Here is a 17,857-nt window from a genome sequence, read left to right on the forward strand (position 1 = left end):
AACAAATCAGTCCTATCATTTGTCTTTAGTGAAAATAGGAGACTGAAGAGAGAAAAATTATGTTTCAAGAACTATGGTATACCTGTTATTAGATTCTAGTCTCAGTCGTTTTTGAGGGTTTTTTCCTGCAATTTAGACTAATCCTACTTATTCCCGTGAACCAACCAGTGATCTCTGCTGCTGCTCAGAAGAAACAAAAGGGATGGGTAATATAAACATCTTGATCAGTATTCTAATTCTGGGCATGTACTGGAATCAGCTAGGGACCCCCTATCAGCTTGGTTCCATAACTGCCTAGTTAATAGAAAGCCTTCTTATTTAGTTTACTTGGGATAATTTTACTTATCTTTTTTTTTTTTTCACTGTTGTAGAATATATTGCTGTTGTACTCTTTGTGTAGGAATGCAGATAAGCTTACTGAATGTTTTCTTAGATTGAACACTTACTATTCTTCCAGATAGCACCTCTTGTTGGAACTCACAGTTATCAATGGCCCTTGCCAGATCAATGCTTTGTGACTGACCTCCTCTCTACCTTGAATACAAGAGGCCCTCATAGTTAGGCAGGAATATCATTGTCCCTATTCAGCCTGAAGAAGTTACAGAAGATGGATCTTCATTCCTCTACAACCCTTGGGATTAAAGATCTCCTTATAAAAGGGAGAGGCAGCCGGGCGCAGTAGCTCACGTCTGTAATCCCAGCACTTTGGGAGGCCGAGGTGGGCGGACTACCTGAGGTCAGGAGTTCGAGACCAGCCTGGCCAACATGGTGAAACCCCCCACCTCTACTAAAAATACAAAAATTAGGTGGAAGTGGTGGCGGGCGCCTGTAGTCCCTGCTACTCGGGAGGCTGAGACAGGAGAACTGCTTGAAGCCGGGAGGTGGAGGTTGCAGTGAGCTGAGACTGCACCACTGCACTCCAGTCTGGGCGACAGGAGCGAGACTCTATCTCAAAAAAATAAACAAAAATAAACAAATTTTAAAAAATAAAAAAAATAAAACGGAAGGAGGAAATATGTCAGAGGCATTCAAACCTGAGTGACTCCATCTTGAACAGGGGCTGGGTAAAATAAGGCTTACCCCTACTGGGCTGCTGCATTCCCAGGAGGTTAGGCATTCTTACTTACACATGAAATAGGAGGTCAGCACAAGATACAGGTCACAAAGATCTTGCTGATAAAACAGGATGCGGTAAAGAAGCTGGCCAAAAGTCACCAAAACCAAAATGGTGATGAAAGTGACCTCTGGCTGTCCTCACTGCTCATTGTATGCTGATTATAATGCATTAGCATGCTAAGAGACACTCCCACCAGCACCATGACAGTTTACAGATCCCATGGCAATATCAGAAAGTTACCCTATATAGTCTAAAAAGGAGAGGGACCCTTAGTACTGGGACTTGGCTACCCCTTTCCCAGAAAACTCATAAATAATCTACCCCTTGGTTCAGCATGCAATCAAGAAATAACCATAGGCCAGGCACTTTGGGAGGCCGAGGTGGGCGGATCACTTGAGTTCAAGAGTTCAAAACCAGCCTGGCAAGATGGTGAAACCCCATCTCTACTAAAAATATAAATTCTAGCTGTGCATGGTGGTGGTGCCTGCCTGTAATCCCAGCTATTTGGGAGTCTGAGGCAGGAGGATCACTTGAGCCCGGGAGGCGAAGGCTGTAGTGAGCTGCCACTGCACTCCAGCCTGGGTGACAGCAAAACAATGTCTCAAAAAAAAAAAAGAAAAAGAAAGAAAGAACCATAAAAGTAGCCAACCAGCAGCCCTTAGGGCTGGCTGCTTTGCCTATGGAGTAAGCCATTCTTTATTCCTTTACTTTCTTAATAAACTTGATTTCAATTAAAAAAAATAAAAAGAATACCACAGTGGTAACTTTCATAGTATACGTCAGCTACAGGGGACAATCAGGAATTGCTGGAGCAAAATATCCTTATTAGAGTCTCGACTGCCTATGTAATTAATTCACTGCAGCACCAAACTGTCCCAGTTGTCATTATATTCTTCTCTATTCTTTTCTTCCAGGCAACCACAGTAAAAATATTCTTTAAAAAAATTGTAATGCCAGTTTTACTTAAGAATGTCCTTGATGACACAGGAAAGTCATTTCTTATTACATCCCAACCCCTGAGTATATGTCTTTTTAATTTTCTGGGTGATAAAATAGGAGGTACACAAAAAAACACTTCTGGTACACACTGAAGTATGATAGTTATCTCAAGGAAAACACTTATCTGATGATGTGAGTTGTGGGCCAAACCAGGCACTGTTTACAGAGAATCCCATTTTTACTTGAAAGAACAACTGACAAATGATTATTATTCATACTTGGGTATTTGGCAGACATTTTCTCAAAAATGAAGTGAGAAGGCAGCTTACTGGAAAACAACTGATGGCATATGCTGCCAATAACGGCCTTCACATTTCTAATTAAAAATTAAAATTGTGGAAACTCATTTCCACAGTAAGCTTAACAACATCCCAATACTTAAAAGACTTTACTGATAAATCAGTGGTGATATTGGCCGGGCACGGTGGCTCACGCCTGTAATTCCAGCACTTTGGGAGGCCAAGGTGGGCGGATCACTTCAGGTCAGGAGTTCAAAACCAGCCTGGCCAACATGGAGAAATCATATCTCTACTAAAAATACAAAAAATTAGCCAGGTGTTGGGGACAGGCCTGTAATCCCAGCTACTCTAGAGGTTGAGGCGGGAAAATCGCTAGAACCCAGGAGGCAGAGGTTGCAGTGAGCCAAGATCGCACCACTGCACTCCTGCCTGGGCGACAGAGTGAGACTCCATCTCAAAAACAAACAAACAAACAAAAATAAATCAGTGGTGATATTAACAAATATGAATTCTTAAAATTCCATAATAAAATAAATTCACATTTGGAGTATCTGTGTTACACAACGAAGCAGTACTCTCCAAATGACCAACACTTAATGCAACAAAGTGATGCATGGGTAAAGAGTTAAATCAAACTGCAAGTCAGATCAATGGATCTTACCGTTAAAGAATTCAAAAAGCTCACGAATAGAGATTTAGATTTCATATTAGAACTAACATTTAAGAAATGACCACTTGTCAAGTTTTGGTATAGTATCAAGGAAGGATATTCACAATCACCTAAAAAGACAATTAAAATACTCTTCCATTTCCCAATTACATCCACAAACTTTATAAGCAAGTATTGGATTATTTTTTCTGGATGTTAAAAACCATAAACGGAATCACAATGGTTATCATATTTTTAAATTCCTGATCATATCAGTCATGTAAAAACAAATGAACTAGCAATTATTTATTTAAAAGTTATATTCTTCGCAGTTACACAGTCTACATATTTGCAACAAATATATAAGTATCAAAGGTTTAATTTACCACAGAATGAAGACTGATCACTGCTCCAAAGAGGAAAGGAAATGGATGTGGTAAATTCTTAAATCTGTTTTGGAGACAGGCAAGTCAAGTCCCTCTTTTCTAGTTATAAATGAGCACCTTCTAGGCCAGGCACGGTGGCTCACGCCTGTAATCACAGCACTTTGGGAGGCCAAGAAGGGCAGATCACTTGAGGTCAGGAGTTCAAGACCAGCCTGGCCAACATGGTGAAACCCTGTCTCTACTAAAAATACAAAAATTAAGAGGGCGTGGGCACCTGTAATCCCAGCTACTCTGGAGGCTGAGGCAGGTGAATCACTTGGGCCCAGGAGGAGGCTGCAATGAGCCGGGATCACGCCACTGCACTCCAGTCTGAGAGACAGAGCAAGACTTTGTCTCAATAAAATAAAAAAATAAAAAAATAAAAAATAAAGGAGCAGGTTCTATTTAACATGTGACTCTTGAAACCTACATATTAATCACCCAGATGACATGATATAAATGGATTTAAACGCTGGTTCTTAAATTTCTAAGGAAATGCCTTTTCATGGGAAAAACTGACCTTTCATAAATTTCAAAAGAAACAATTTAATCTGAACAAACACCTGAAGTTCGGCAGTAACACACCAAATGTTATTGTTTGCAGATGCATTTTTAGATAGGAATAAAAGTTGTTAAAGGAGAATTGTTCTTATGCAACTCTATCCAATTAATAAATATCATAAATCATTAGTTTCAAAAGCAAGAACCTTAAAAAAATCTCAGATTGAGAATTGGTAATGTCCTCACTAATAAACAAAGTCCTATTACTCTGTTTTCCGAAAGAGAAAGTTTACACACTAGTTTTTTTAGTGGGAATATTCAAGAGATAACAAGCAGAAGTTCATTCTGCCCCCACCCCTTCCTCATGATCCACCCATTTCTGCAGTCTTACCTTTGCAGTTCATTAAGCCCCCTGGCAGCTGGAAGGCTAGGGTTTTGCCTTAGGAAGTTTTGTTTTAAATTGAGATGAGTGAGGTCTTGGCTGTAGAAGAGGTTGGCAGGCAGATGTTCCAGGCTACAACATGAGAGGTCCACTGAGCTAATGCGCTGGGATGCAACCTAAAGAGGGATAAAACTTAATTTTAATACCATCCACTTATCCTATAACTCCTTTCTATGGATAGAAATAAGATAATCCCAATTTGGAATAGATATTCTATGAAAGTAGCACTGTTAGTCCAAATATAAACCAACACAGTATTCAGTCACGTGCTGCATACCAATCTTTCAGTCAATAACATATCACACACAGCAGTCCCACAAGATTATAAAGCCGAAAAATTCCTATCACCTAGTGATATGGCAGCTACCATAATGTCATAGCACAACACACTGCCTTTTCTATGTTTAGATACACAAATACTTACCATTTTGTTACAACTGCCCACAGATTCGGTACAGTAACATGCTACACAGGTTTGTAACCTAGGAGCAACAGCCTAGGTGTGTAGTTGGCTACACCATCTAGGTTTGTGTAAGTACATGCTGATGTTTGCACCATGAAGAAATTGCCTAACAACACATTTCTCAGGATATATTCCTGTCATTAAGTAATGCATGTCTATACTTAGTATTCGAGCCAAGTACTTTATAAAAGCATGAAAATGTCCCAGATAACACAGTGCCAATTTATGCTAAAGCACCTGGCTTTAGCCCCACCTTCACACATATTGGTTTTCTCTTCTCACAGAGGCAATGGGAATATAGTTCTAAAACTTTGGTTAATTCTCCCTATTTATCTGTACCAAAGCTTTAGGGCAGAAATTTCACTGCTTATCTGTGATCAATCTGATGTTTTTTTCTTTTACCAAACCCCAGGTTTCTGTTCCTAATTGTACAAGGCAGTAGAACATAGTCCTTAGGTGTATGGTTCTGAGTTCAGTGTCCAGATTCACAGCCCAGTGCCACCACTAAGGAGCTGAGATAACTTGAATAGATCACTGATGTAAGATCCAGTTTTCTCATCTGTATAACGGGTATAAAGATGGTACCTACTTCTACATGCCTGGCACAGAAAAAGCACTCAGTAAATGTTAACTGCTATTACTATTACTAGTACTACTACTAACACTACCATTTCCAAATCAAATCATTCACATTTTATTTTTTATTTAAAAAAATTTTTTTTAAATAATAAAGTAGGGGCAGGGTCTTGCCATGTTGCCCAGGATGGTCTCAAACTACTGGGCTAGGTTGATCCTCTCACATCAGCCTCCCCAAAGTGCTAGATTACAGGCATGAGCCACCACACCCAGCTTCATTCACATTTTATACTCACTAAAATCCATACTCTCCTGCTGCTAAAAGTATCCAGAAGTAAATCTGCCTATGTTCTGCTAGGTTGGGCACAGTGGCTCACATCTGTAATCCCAGCACTTTGGGAGGCCAAGGCAGGTGGATCATTTGAGGTCAGAAGTTAGAGATCAGCCTGGCCAACATGGTGAAACCCTGTTTCTACTAAAAATACAAAAATTAGCTGGGCGTGGTGGTGGGTGCCTGTAATCCCAGCTACTCAGGAGGCTGAGGCAGCAGGATCGCTTGAACCCAGGAGGCCGAGGTTGCAGTGAGCCGAGATCATGCCATTGCACTCCAGCCTGGGTGACAGAGAGAGACTCTGTCTCAAAAAAATAAACAGTTCTGCTGATGGAATATTTGAGGTTAGGAGAAATTACTGTGCACACATGAAAGCTAAAGGTATACTGGGGTGAGAAAAGCTGGGCAGGACTTATCTCTAAAGACTTTACCAAGAAGTCTGAGTTTGCATTTTACCTATTTTATCTTTCTGTGAATTTTCACCATTAAATAAGAAAAAGAAAATGACAAACAGAGCCAAACCACTCATACAAAGAAAGATGTAAAAAGAGATAGAATGTTAATGGGTCTGAAAGTAGGTGCAAAAGCACCACGCCACACGGGATTCCTATGGCATTCATAGGAAGTGGATGGGAACCTGTTTATAGAAAGTGAGGTTGAAAGCTCTGCTAGTTAGTGGAAGCATTCATTCAAAAACATTTGTTGAACATCTACTTAATGGTGTGTGGCAGGCCTTTTATTTCCTGAGATACAACAGGAAAACAAGACAGACACAGTCTCTGCCCTGAATGAGTACACATCAAGAGGACAGGGTAATTAAGATACTACATGATAACTGTTACAAGAATAGGAAGTGCAAGGACACAGAACGGAATCCCAGGGGTTAGAAAAGGATTCCCAGAGGATGTAATGTCCGAGCCCAAACTTGAAGCCTCAGTAGAAATCTGTATTTTTTGTCTGCCCCAAATCCTTTCTCTTTCAAACTCATGATCCTAAGGGGAACTGCAAACAAAGTACCCAGATGCTCTGGATTCGTGGGTAGGTATGTACTCCAGGTCTGAGCAATCTGAGTGTCCTATCTGCTGAAGCCACAGGCTAATCCAACAGGTGCTAGCATGGGACCCAAGTTAGGTTAATCAAAGGACTTCTCTGGGATTTACATATTCTGAAAACAGGAGAGAAAGAGAATCAGCTGCTTAGAGCTGCAGTTAAAATGAAGGAGCTAGATCCATATGTATCAATCTGACTTGATACAAATGCAAACTGCAGCATGACACATTCCATTTATGAAAACAATTTTTAACGTAACACACACACCTCCATATATTATATGGATGAATAATTATATGTGCAATATATACAATGAGATCATAAATTTCTATTGTTTTAAGCCACCGAGGGTTTGTTAATATGTTAACAGCAGCCACAGGAAACTGATACAACTCTTCTTTATTTTCTCCATTGTACTTTTCATTTTCATTCATTCAACATGTTCACTGAATATCTACTAGAGGTGCCAATTACTATTCTAGGTGAGCCCTTAATATACTTCAGAAAACAAAATGAAGATCCCTCCCCTATTAAGCTTTCTTTACAAATAAATAAATTATACGTTAAAAAAATTGGTAAGCACTACGAATAAAAAAAAACAGCTTGAAAAAGGGGGTCAAGATTGCTAGGAAGGTGGTGGATTGTAATTTAAATAGGTTAGTGAGGGTGGTCCCCACTGAAAAGACAACATTTAGCAAGGAAAAACAGGAAAAGTTGGCTGATAGGATTTATCTGGAAGAAGATGCTGCCAGGCAGAGGAAGTACCCAGAGTTAGAGAACTCAGAGTTAGGCCCTTAGAGAACCATGCTTTAGCCAGGTATGGTGGCTCCTGCCTGTAATCCCAGCACTTTGGGAGGCTAGGGTGGGAGGACTGTTTGAGCCCAGAAGTTTAAGACCAGCCTGGGCAACATAGTGAGACCATCATCTCTACTAAGAAAAAAAAAATTTTAATTAGCTGGGCGTGGTGGTGCGTGCTTATAGTCCCAGCCACTTGGGAGGCTGAGGTGGAAGGATCACTTGAGCCCAGAAGGTCGAGATTGCATACCACGGCATTCCAGCCTGGGCAATAAAGCCAGATCCAGTCTCAAATTTAAAAAAAATAATAATAATACAAAAAATTTGTAAAAGGAGCATACTTGGCATGTCCGAGGGACCTGAGAACACGGATAATAAGGCAACGAGGTCAGAAGGTAAATGGGCAGGGGATATGGGGCAAGCAGCAGACCCTGTGGGACCTTCAGGCCTTGTAAGGACTCTGGCTTTTAAGGTGAGTGAAATGGGATGTGTGGAAACATTCTGAGAAGTGTGAGGTGATCACCAATGTATGGTCAACGCTCCATATTCACTGGGGATTAGTTCCTGGACCCCAGCAGGTACCAAAATTCACAGATGCTCAAGTCCCTGACATAAAATGCCACAGTACACTCAGCCCTCCATGTCGGCAGGTTCTGATCCACGGTTGGTTGAATCTGAAATGGGAAACTCCCAGGTAAGGAGGGCCTACTGTACCAAGGAATTTTCTTATTTTTTCTCTGCCTTTGTCTCTATATTGTAAGCTCCATAAAGGAAAGAATTTTTCTATTTTGCTTACTGATATAAACCCACGCTGAGTACTTGGGAGGACCCTCAAAACATCTTGCTGGAAGAATGGCCAGAGGACGACCTTATACCTCCTCCTTTCTCACCAGGCGGCCTCTGCATCTGGTGCATCCTTTCATATGGCAACCACTTTGAAGAAGACAAATTCCATTTCAAATGAAGCATCCCACTAAATACTCCCTTTGGACTATTTAAGAGAAAATGATTTAACATCAAGTTGTATTGGCTTCCTTTCCTCATTCTAGACCGTAAGCTGTTTCTGCTGGAAACAAGGAGGAGGAAACCACATTAACGAGGCTACAAGCAAGGGCAGTCCTGTGTGAGCTATGCAGAACTAGGAACGTCTATCATGAGAGCATAGACTCATCATGTTAACATGGCCACGAGGCAGTGAGCTGCAAAGATGACCACAAAAGCTACCACTAGCTACACCACTGCCCAGTCCCATGAGCTGCAACAGAATGGGAGATTTAAGTGCTTCTACTCAGAGCAACCTGGGCACATCAGGGCTCTACCACAAAAAGAGGAAAGCACTCTACTTAGAAGGTATGGTTTGATTCCGAAATGAGAAAACTACCAGCTGGACTATCTAAAGAAACTGTGACCCACCTACACAGCAGCTATTAAAACTGAGATCCTGCCTGAAATAAGAAAGACCTACATACATAAAAAAATATTAATCAAAAATCCACATGTACACACCTCAGAGCAAGTAGCCTTTATTATTCTAGCATTTTCCCTTTCCAAGTAACACTAATAATAATAGTTAACATTTAAGTAGTGCTTTCTTTGTGATAGGCACTCTTCCAAGAGCTTAAGGTACAATATTTAGCTTAATCTTCACAACAACTCTGTGCAGTAAGAACTTACCCTTGTTTCAAAGGTAAAGGTTAAACTGAGTCAAAGAGTGTGCGCCTAAGGCCTGTTTAAAAAGTAGCAGGATCAGGCTGGGTGCAGCGACTCACACCTGTAATCCCAACACTATGGGAGGCCAAGGTGGGTGGATCATTTGAGGACAGGAGTTTGAGACCAGCCTGGCCAACATGGTGAAACCCTGTCTCTACTAAAAATACAAAAATTAACCTGGCATGGAGGTGGGTGCCTGTAATCCCAGTTACTCGGGAGGCTAAGACAGGAGAATCACTTGAAACTGGGAGGCGGAGGTTGCAGTGAACCAAGATTGAGCTATTATACTGCAGCTTGGGTGATAAGAGTGAAACTGCATCTCAAAAAAAAAAAAGTAACAGGACTAGAGTTTGAACAAGAGCCTGTACTATTAACTCTATGCCATCAGGTCAAGACCTGGAATAAAGTTCAGATCTCACCAGAAGGGAGGTTCCTCTAATCCCCATCATAAAATAACATAACTAGAGCAAAGAAAATTAGATGTACTCCTCAGGATATGTTTAAGCCTTAGAAATGAAGACGAGGCAGTCAGAGACAGTGAGTCCTCCTCAGGAGAAGCAGTAGAGACCATCTGCTGACCAAATACAGATTTCGGAGGAGTGGTGACTCTCCATGGGGCATCATTCCTTGACATCATAGGCTCTGCCCACTCCAATCCCACACAACTTATCCAACTGGGCAATGGTGATGCCATCCAGTGAGCACCTAATCAAAATGTAAAAGCTTACAGGAAAAGTATAAGAGGTTATAGAAATTTGGGAAGTGAAATAAGCATACATAGAAGGTGCCTCAAATCTTTGGTACAGAAAGCTTCTAAAGGATCTCATAATTAGAATATAAATTCCTTTTTGGCAAAAGCTACTATACTTATAACCACAGACAAGACAGTTGAAGGCACAAAGGTGAAGTCCACACAACTTGACATACAGGAGAAAGGGCACCAGCTGAACAGTATGTGGGGTAGGTAGGAACAATTCTACTTACTAGCAACGTGACTTTGAATAAGTCACTTCCCTTACCTGTCCTTCAGTTTCCTTATCTCTAAAGTAGACTAACACCTGCCCTGATCACCTTAACAAGTTGCTGCAGTAATACCATTTTATCCATTTAAAAAAAAGGAGAGGCTCTGTAGACCAAGTATCCCCACAGCAACATCTACCACTGCAAGCAATAAAAGTCTGTAAAACAAAAAAGTCTACGAGATATAAGCCAATGCTCTTGTCATCTTGAGCAATTACACGGATAAACTGCAATCAGCCAGACCATCAATGAACTACAAATGAATAGATTCAAGTTGTGATTAGTTGAAGGTAACTGTGGCATCGAAAGTTAGTTTCAGCCTGTATTAACAATAACAGGCTGGGGGCAGTGGCTCACATCTGTAATCTCAGCACTTTGTGGGGCCACGGGGGGGCAGATCACTTGAGGTCAAGAGTTCGAGACCAGCCTGGCCAACATGGGGAAACTCCATCTCTACTGAAAATACAAAAATTAGCCGGGTGAGGTGGCAGGCACATGTAATCTCAGCTACTCAGGAGGCTGAGGTAGGAGAATCACTTGAACTCGAGGCAGAGGTGGCAGTGAGCCAAGACCGTGCCACTGCACTCCAGCCTGGGCAACAAGAGCAAGTCTCCATCTCAAAAACAAAACAAAACAACAACAGAAAAAAAAAAAGAAAAAAAACTAAGGCTAATTGAGTTAGTAAATTAAATGGGACTTTTCTATCACGATGGTCACACTCTGAGAGATACATCAAAATGAACATAATCTCCAACTACCTGCTCAGGGTGTCTCTTTTAATCCCAAATGACTTGTAAATATACACGGGGGAAGGAGGGTTCATTGGGTCCTCAAAATATTTCCTCTAAAGAACACTGCACTATTAAAAAATGCTAATGTGAACAACAAAATTTTCAGATGACTCAATGGCCACACATTTCTAACATATTACTCAGCTTGACACTTTCTTAAGTCATTTCTTTGCCTATTATTAGGACCCTTATGACAAAAATGTCCCTCCTCCAAGTGTGGCTGGGTTGCATTTCTAAACCAATCTATCTGTCCTATCCTTACCCTATCCCTGCCATGCTTTCAAAATTCTCATCTTCCCTTGCAAGAGGACTGTACTACATCATTCGTCTTTCACAGGCAAGGGAAAGTTCACAGTAACATTCATGTGATGTTTTTTGTCCCCTCTATACTTTAGTCAAGTTGTATTTATCCTTATTATGTGCATAGCATGCTCAAAATTAACCAGAATGACTCTAAAATGTTTGGTTAAAGCAGCTGAAACAGCACAAATAATCCTGCTTGTGTGAAGTAAAAGACTGCTGTCAACCTGCCAGGCATGGTGGCTCATGCCTGCAATCCCAGCACTTCGGGAGGCCAAGGCGGGTGGATCACGAGGTCAAGAGATCAAGACCATCCTGGTAAACATGGTGAAACCCCATCTCTACTAAAAATACAAAAATTAGCTGGGCGTGGTGGCGCGCACCTATAGTCCCAGCTACTCGAAAGGCTGAGGCAGAAGAATCGCTTGAACCTAGGAGGCAAAGGCTGCAGTGAGCTAAGATTATGCCACTGCACTGCACCACTGCACTCCAGCCTGGTGATAGAGCCAGACTCCGTCTCACAAAAAAAAAAAAAAAAAAAAAAACGGTTGCTGTCAACCAGCATTATGAGTCATTAATTGCTCTAGTGTAGTCTTCAGTGGCTTGGGAAATTATGCTTCTGGCTACAGGGATAGTCTCTGGGGAATAAGAATTATAAACAATTCTTAACCTCAGCTGACCTACTTTTAATTCTCATCTCCCAAAGAATGCTTTGGGAAGACATGAGGTAGGAGAATATAAATTTAGAATAAAGTTTATTAATATTTATCAGTTAAGCATTCTAACAACTCTACTTGTTTCAATTTTATCTTTATCAATACAATTTTATACTATTTTATATCAAACAAAACCTTGAATTTTAACAAACATTTTAATTTCCACTGCTTCACAACATGCAATCATTTCTTTAAAGAAATTCTATAGAAGGATGGGTGTGGTGACTCATGCCTGTAATCCCAGCACTTTAGGAGGCCAAGGCGGGCAGATCACTTGATTTCAGAAGTTCAAGACCAGCCTAGGCAACATGGTGAAACACCACCTCTACAAAAATTTAAAAAATTAGCAAGGGTGGTAGTGAACATCTATAGTTCCAGCTACCCAGGGAGCTGAGGTGGAGGACTGCCTAAGCCCGGGAAGTCGAGGCTGCAGTGAGCCAAGATTGTGCCACTGCACTCCAGCCTGGGCACTACAGCAAAATTCTGTCTCAAACAAAAAACAAAACAAAACAAAACACAACACAACACAACCAAATGGGTGTGGTGGTTTACGCCTATAATCCCAGCAGTTTGGAAGGTTGAGGTGGATGGATCACCTGAGGTCAGGAGCTTGAGACCAGCCTGGCCAATATGGCGGAATCCTGCCTCTATTAAAAATACCAAAATTAGCCAGGCGTGGTGGCACATGCCTGTAATCCCAGCTACTTGGGAGGCTGAGGCAGAAGAATCGCTTGAACCGAGGAGGTGGAGGTCGCAGTGAGCTGAGATAACGCCACTGCACTCCAGCCTGGGCAACAGAGGGAGACTCAGTCTCAAAACAAACAAACAGACAAACAAATAAACACACAAACACTATAGAAATGCCTTAGCTCGACCTCAAAGCTTTTCATAATGACATCTCATCTTTTGCTCTTATACTAACGTATTTAACAACAGATGCAGAAAACATTCCTATAACATTAATTACATCAGCTGGGCGCAGTGGCTCACGCTTGTAATCCCAGCACTTTGGGAGGCCGAGGCGGGTGGATCATGAGGTCAGGAGATCGAGACCATCCTGGCTAATATGGTGAAATGCCGTCTCTACTAAAAATACAAAAAATTAGCTGGGTGTGGTGGCAGGCGCCTGTAGTCCCAGCTACTCAGGGGGCTGAGGCAGGAGAATGGTGTGAATCCAGAAGGCGGAGCTTGCAATGAGCCGAGATCGCGCCACTGCACTCCAGCCTGGGGGACACAGCAAGACTCCGTCTCAAAACAAAAAAAATAATTACATCATATATCTTCATAATGTTCCAATAAAAGCATATCAAAGCTACCAGTTTTATACTTAAAGATATACAAGAAATAAAATATGGGCCAGGCACAGTGGCTCATGCCTGTAATCTCTACACTTTGGGAGGCTGAGGCGGGAGGACCACTTGAGTCCAGGAAGTTGAGACCAATCTGGACAACATAGCAAGACCCTATCTCTACAAAGTTAAATTAAAAAATTGGCCAGGTGTGGTGGCACGTGTCTAGAGTCCCAGCTCCATGGGAAGCTGAGGTGGGAGGTATCCTTGAGCCCAGAAGCTTGAAGCTGCAGTGAACTATAATTGTGCCGCTGCCCTCCAGCACGGGTGACGGGGGAGATCTTGTCTCGAAAAAAAGAAAAGAAGATTACACAAATTATACAACATTTAAAATGATTCAAGGTAATGACATAGCAAATCAATGAAGACAACAGGAAAATCCAGGCAGGCTATGAGAGATGGGCCGGGCACAGTGGCTCACACCTGTAATCCCAGCACTTTGGGAGGCCGAGGAGGGCAGATCATGAGGTCAGGAGTTTGAGACCAGTCTAACCAACATGGTGAAACCCCGTCTCTATTAAAAATACAAAAATTAGCTGAGTGTGGTGGCACACACCTGTAATCCCAGCTACTCAGAAGACTGAGGCAAGAGAATTGCTTGAACCTGGGAGGCAGAGCTTGCAGTGAGCCGAGATCGCATCACTGCACTCCAGCCTGGGCGACAGAGCAAGACTCCATCTCATAAATAAATAAATAAATAAATAAATAAATAAATAAATAAATAAGAGAGATGGTATTCTATGAGGGAAAGAGCATTTGGGACAAGTAGGACCTAAGATTTTAAAATGATGGGCTATGAGGTACCTGTTAAAATATAGTTCAAAGACCCAAAAATAAGAATATGGAGATAACTGCAGGCTGGGGAAGAAAATAAAACGAAACGAAATCCCTGGCTCACTGTTCGAGGACCAAGTTATAACAATATTTAAAAAGCTAATCAAGAGAACTCCAGATCAAGAGATCCTCCAAGGTATCTCCAGCTCTCTCTGCCAGCAGAGGTGAGGGGATGGGACTGAGGAGGCAGCACGTGTGGGGCCATCAAGCTAACCTGAGTGAATCATTCAATATACATTTATTATTTGCCTTTTATGAACCAGGAACTGTACCAGGTACTGGAGAGATGCAGTCTTTGTCTCCGAAAGCTTAGCCTCTTGAGGACACACACATCTAAATAACTATGATTCACTGAAGACGATGCAGTGAGAGCACATACAGGGCCAAGAACAATCCTCAGAGCTCCATGTCGACAGCATCAGTGCCGACACAGTCCCCTCCCTTGACAAAATGAGCCACGTATTCACAGACACTTCTGCTACATTTGTCCAGTGAGCTCATCATGCAGCCAAAAGTGAAAATGTGGACCCGGCACCTGACTCTTTAGGAGTCAGAAGCAACTGTATAGGGTCAGAGGAGATGTCACCAACAGCTTTCCAAAATCATGAGCCACCAGTGTCACTCTAGCAGTTATCTCCCTCCCACACACGCAAACCCCATTGTGTTTCGCAGTAACAACAAAAAAATAGAGTTCAGCTTGGGTGGAGATCAAATCTGAACTCAGAGTTCCTTCCTGAGTTCCTTATTGGCAAGATATGTATAAACAATCTCTTTCAAATGTTACTACCTGAGAATGTTTCTCAACATCATGGCAGCATTTCCCCAAAGGTGACAGTGCCTTAACAAAGGAGAAATGAACCACGAAGAACTTACATTCTAGCTTTCTATTAAAATACATAATACAAATACTATTCAAGTGGTTTTACTACTAGAAATGAACTACTTGTTTGTTTGTTTTTTCTCCCCAAGATGGAGTCTTGCTCTGTTACCCAGCCTGGAGTACAGTAGTGCAATCTCGGCTCACTGCAACCTCCACCTCCCGAGTTCAAGCAATTCTCCTGCCTCAGCCACCTGAGCAGCTGGGATTACAGGCGCCCGCCACCACACCCAGCTAATTTTTGTATTTTTAGTAGAGATGGGGTTTCAGCATGTTGGCCAGGCTGGTCTCGAACTCCTGACCTTGTGATCCACCTGCCTCGGCCTCCCAAAGTGCTGGGATTACAGGCGTGAGCCACCAGAACCGGCCTCTTTTGTTTTTAAACTACAAAAAAAAAAAAAAAAATTGATGTTTAAGTTCCAAGTCTAATACATAAGGTTCGGTATGTTTAATACAGAATTCATAGATTGTTTTTTTCCAATTATTCCACTATTTCCTGCTTTATAAAATAATAAATTAGACCAGTGGGTAGAAGAATTTAACCCTTCAGAGCAGGTGTAGAAAATTTAATTCTCTGGGTTAAAAATACTGGGGACTCAAAAAATCCTAAGTACATAATAGGAACTAAACTTTAAAGGATATATACATATATGTATGTATGTATACATATATACACACACACATATGTGTATACATACATACATATATGTGTGTGTGTGTATATATATATTGTTTTGTAGAGACAGGGCCTTGCTATGTTGCCCAGGCTTGCCTTGAACTCCCGGCCTCAAGTGATCTTCCCCCTCAGCCTCCCAAAGTGCTGGGATTACAGGTGTGAACCACCATCCACCATGCCTGTTAGATTTTAAAAAAAATTTTTTTTTTGAGACAGAATCTCAATCTGTCACCCAGGCTGGAGTGCAATGGTGTGATCTTGGCTCAGCCTCCCGGATTCAAACAACTCTCCTGCCTCAGCCTCCTGAGTAGCTGGGATTACAGGCATGCGCTACAATGCCTGGCTAATTTTTGTATTTTTAGTAGAGAGGGGTTTCACCATGTTGGCCAGGCTGGTCTCCAACTCCTGACCTCAGGTGATCCACCCGCCTCAGCCTTCCAAAGTGGTGGGATTACAGGCGTGAGCCACCACGCCCGGCCACCTGGTAGATATACATTTAAATTGGTCTAAACCCTCAGATTAAAAGAAATTAACTTTAAAATATAACATGACCAGATACAGATATCTGGTTAATCACATATACTAAGTTCCTGATATATCAATATTTGACCAGTTTGCAAAGAATCAGACAACAGTCGTTCCCTCGCCATTGAAAACAATTCAGTCTGCTTTGAATGACTCAGAAAGCATCTCAGACGTCTTAAATAACTCTTGGTCATCATTTAAGAGGAATGAGCGATGTAGAGCGACTATGCTCAAGTGTCTTTTAGCAGCATACTCCAATAAACAGACTGCTTGAGAAATTACCCTCTGTCATACTACTGGGCTGCCTGGATTCAGCTGCCAACTTTGTATATAAAGTACCTTATTGAGATATTTTCAGTAAATCTCAGTTATTATTTAAATCTTTGTTTTCAGTCCCTTCCAACTACTGTAAAACACTGGAAGTATAATTAAGTAAAAGGAATAAGGTAGTAGAACCTAATGCATAAAGCAGTAATTGAATACTTTATATATCAGTTCCCTCATCTGCAAAATGGGGATAATAATATCTAAAAGATACTATCTTTTGGTATTAAAAACCAACCACAGGCTGGGTGCAGTAGCTTGTGCCTGTTATCCCAGTACTTTGGGAGGCCAAGGTGGAAGGACTGCTTCAGCCCAGGAGCTCAAGGCCACCCTGGGCAACATGGCAAGACCCCGCCTCTACAAAAAATACAAAAATTAGTTGGGAGTGGTGGCGCATGCCTGTGTCCCGGCTACTCGGGAGGCTGAGGTGGGAGGATCACTTGAGCCTGGAAGGTCAAAGCCTGGAATGAGCTGTAATCATGGCACTGCACAGCAGCCTGAGCGACAGAGTGAGACCCCAACTCAAAAAAAAAAAAAAAATCAATAAAAAACCAACCTCATAGAATTGTTATCAGCACCTACTTCACAGGGCTACTACAAAGTATCTTGCACAGTGCTTGCCAAATAGTAAAAGTTACCAAAATGTTAGTTATTACTATGTGCCTTATTGTTGTCACTATAGTATCAATTTGGTACAGTAAATAATTATATTGTTTACAAAATAGATCAACAAGTTGAGGGAAGAAAAGAGCAAAAAGATTTTCTTTTAGGGTTGACCTCACAAATGGGTAACTAATTCACTTTGGACATAATGTCTAAAGTAGGGAAAATAATGGTCACATATTCTGTGCTGATCAGAGGAGATCTGCAAGGATGTTAACAAATCAGAGAGCACCCAGGAAAAAAGCTATGAGATAAAGTATCTGAGAACCAAGCGACAGAAGGAATTGTTGGAATTGCCAGGGATACTTCTGCTGAAAATAGACTGCTAAGGAGCAGAAAGGGCAGTGCAAGGGCACGGATCCTGGTAACTCAACAATATTCAGAGGTTATTAAATAGGAAAAGGAGTCGAATTTTCTTGCATTATACCAGATAGAAAAACTTGGGTCAATGAGTCAAAGCTATAGGAATGAAGACTTCAGCTCAC

General features: G+C 41.6%; 1 protein-coding gene across 1 annotated transcript in view; it reads right to left on the reverse strand.

The window, feature by feature from the left end:
• Positions 1-17,857, reverse strand: part of PHLPP1 (PH domain and leucine rich repeat protein phosphatase 1) — a 265,241-nt gene that overhangs the window by 112,173 nt on the left and 135,211 nt on the right. The window contains exon 4 of the mRNA XM_023195183.2: positions 4,322-4,488. Coding sequence (XP_023050951.1) covers positions 4,322-4,488 — 167 coding nt within the window. The remainder of the gene's footprint in view (positions 1-4,321; positions 4,489-17,857) is intronic.

This window comes from Piliocolobus tephrosceles, chromosome 18 (genome assembly GCF_002776525.5).
Source record: "Piliocolobus tephrosceles isolate RC106 chromosome 18, ASM277652v3, whole genome shotgun sequence".
Classification (NCBI taxonomy): Eukaryota; Metazoa; Chordata; class Mammalia; order Primates; family Cercopithecidae; genus Piliocolobus; species Piliocolobus tephrosceles.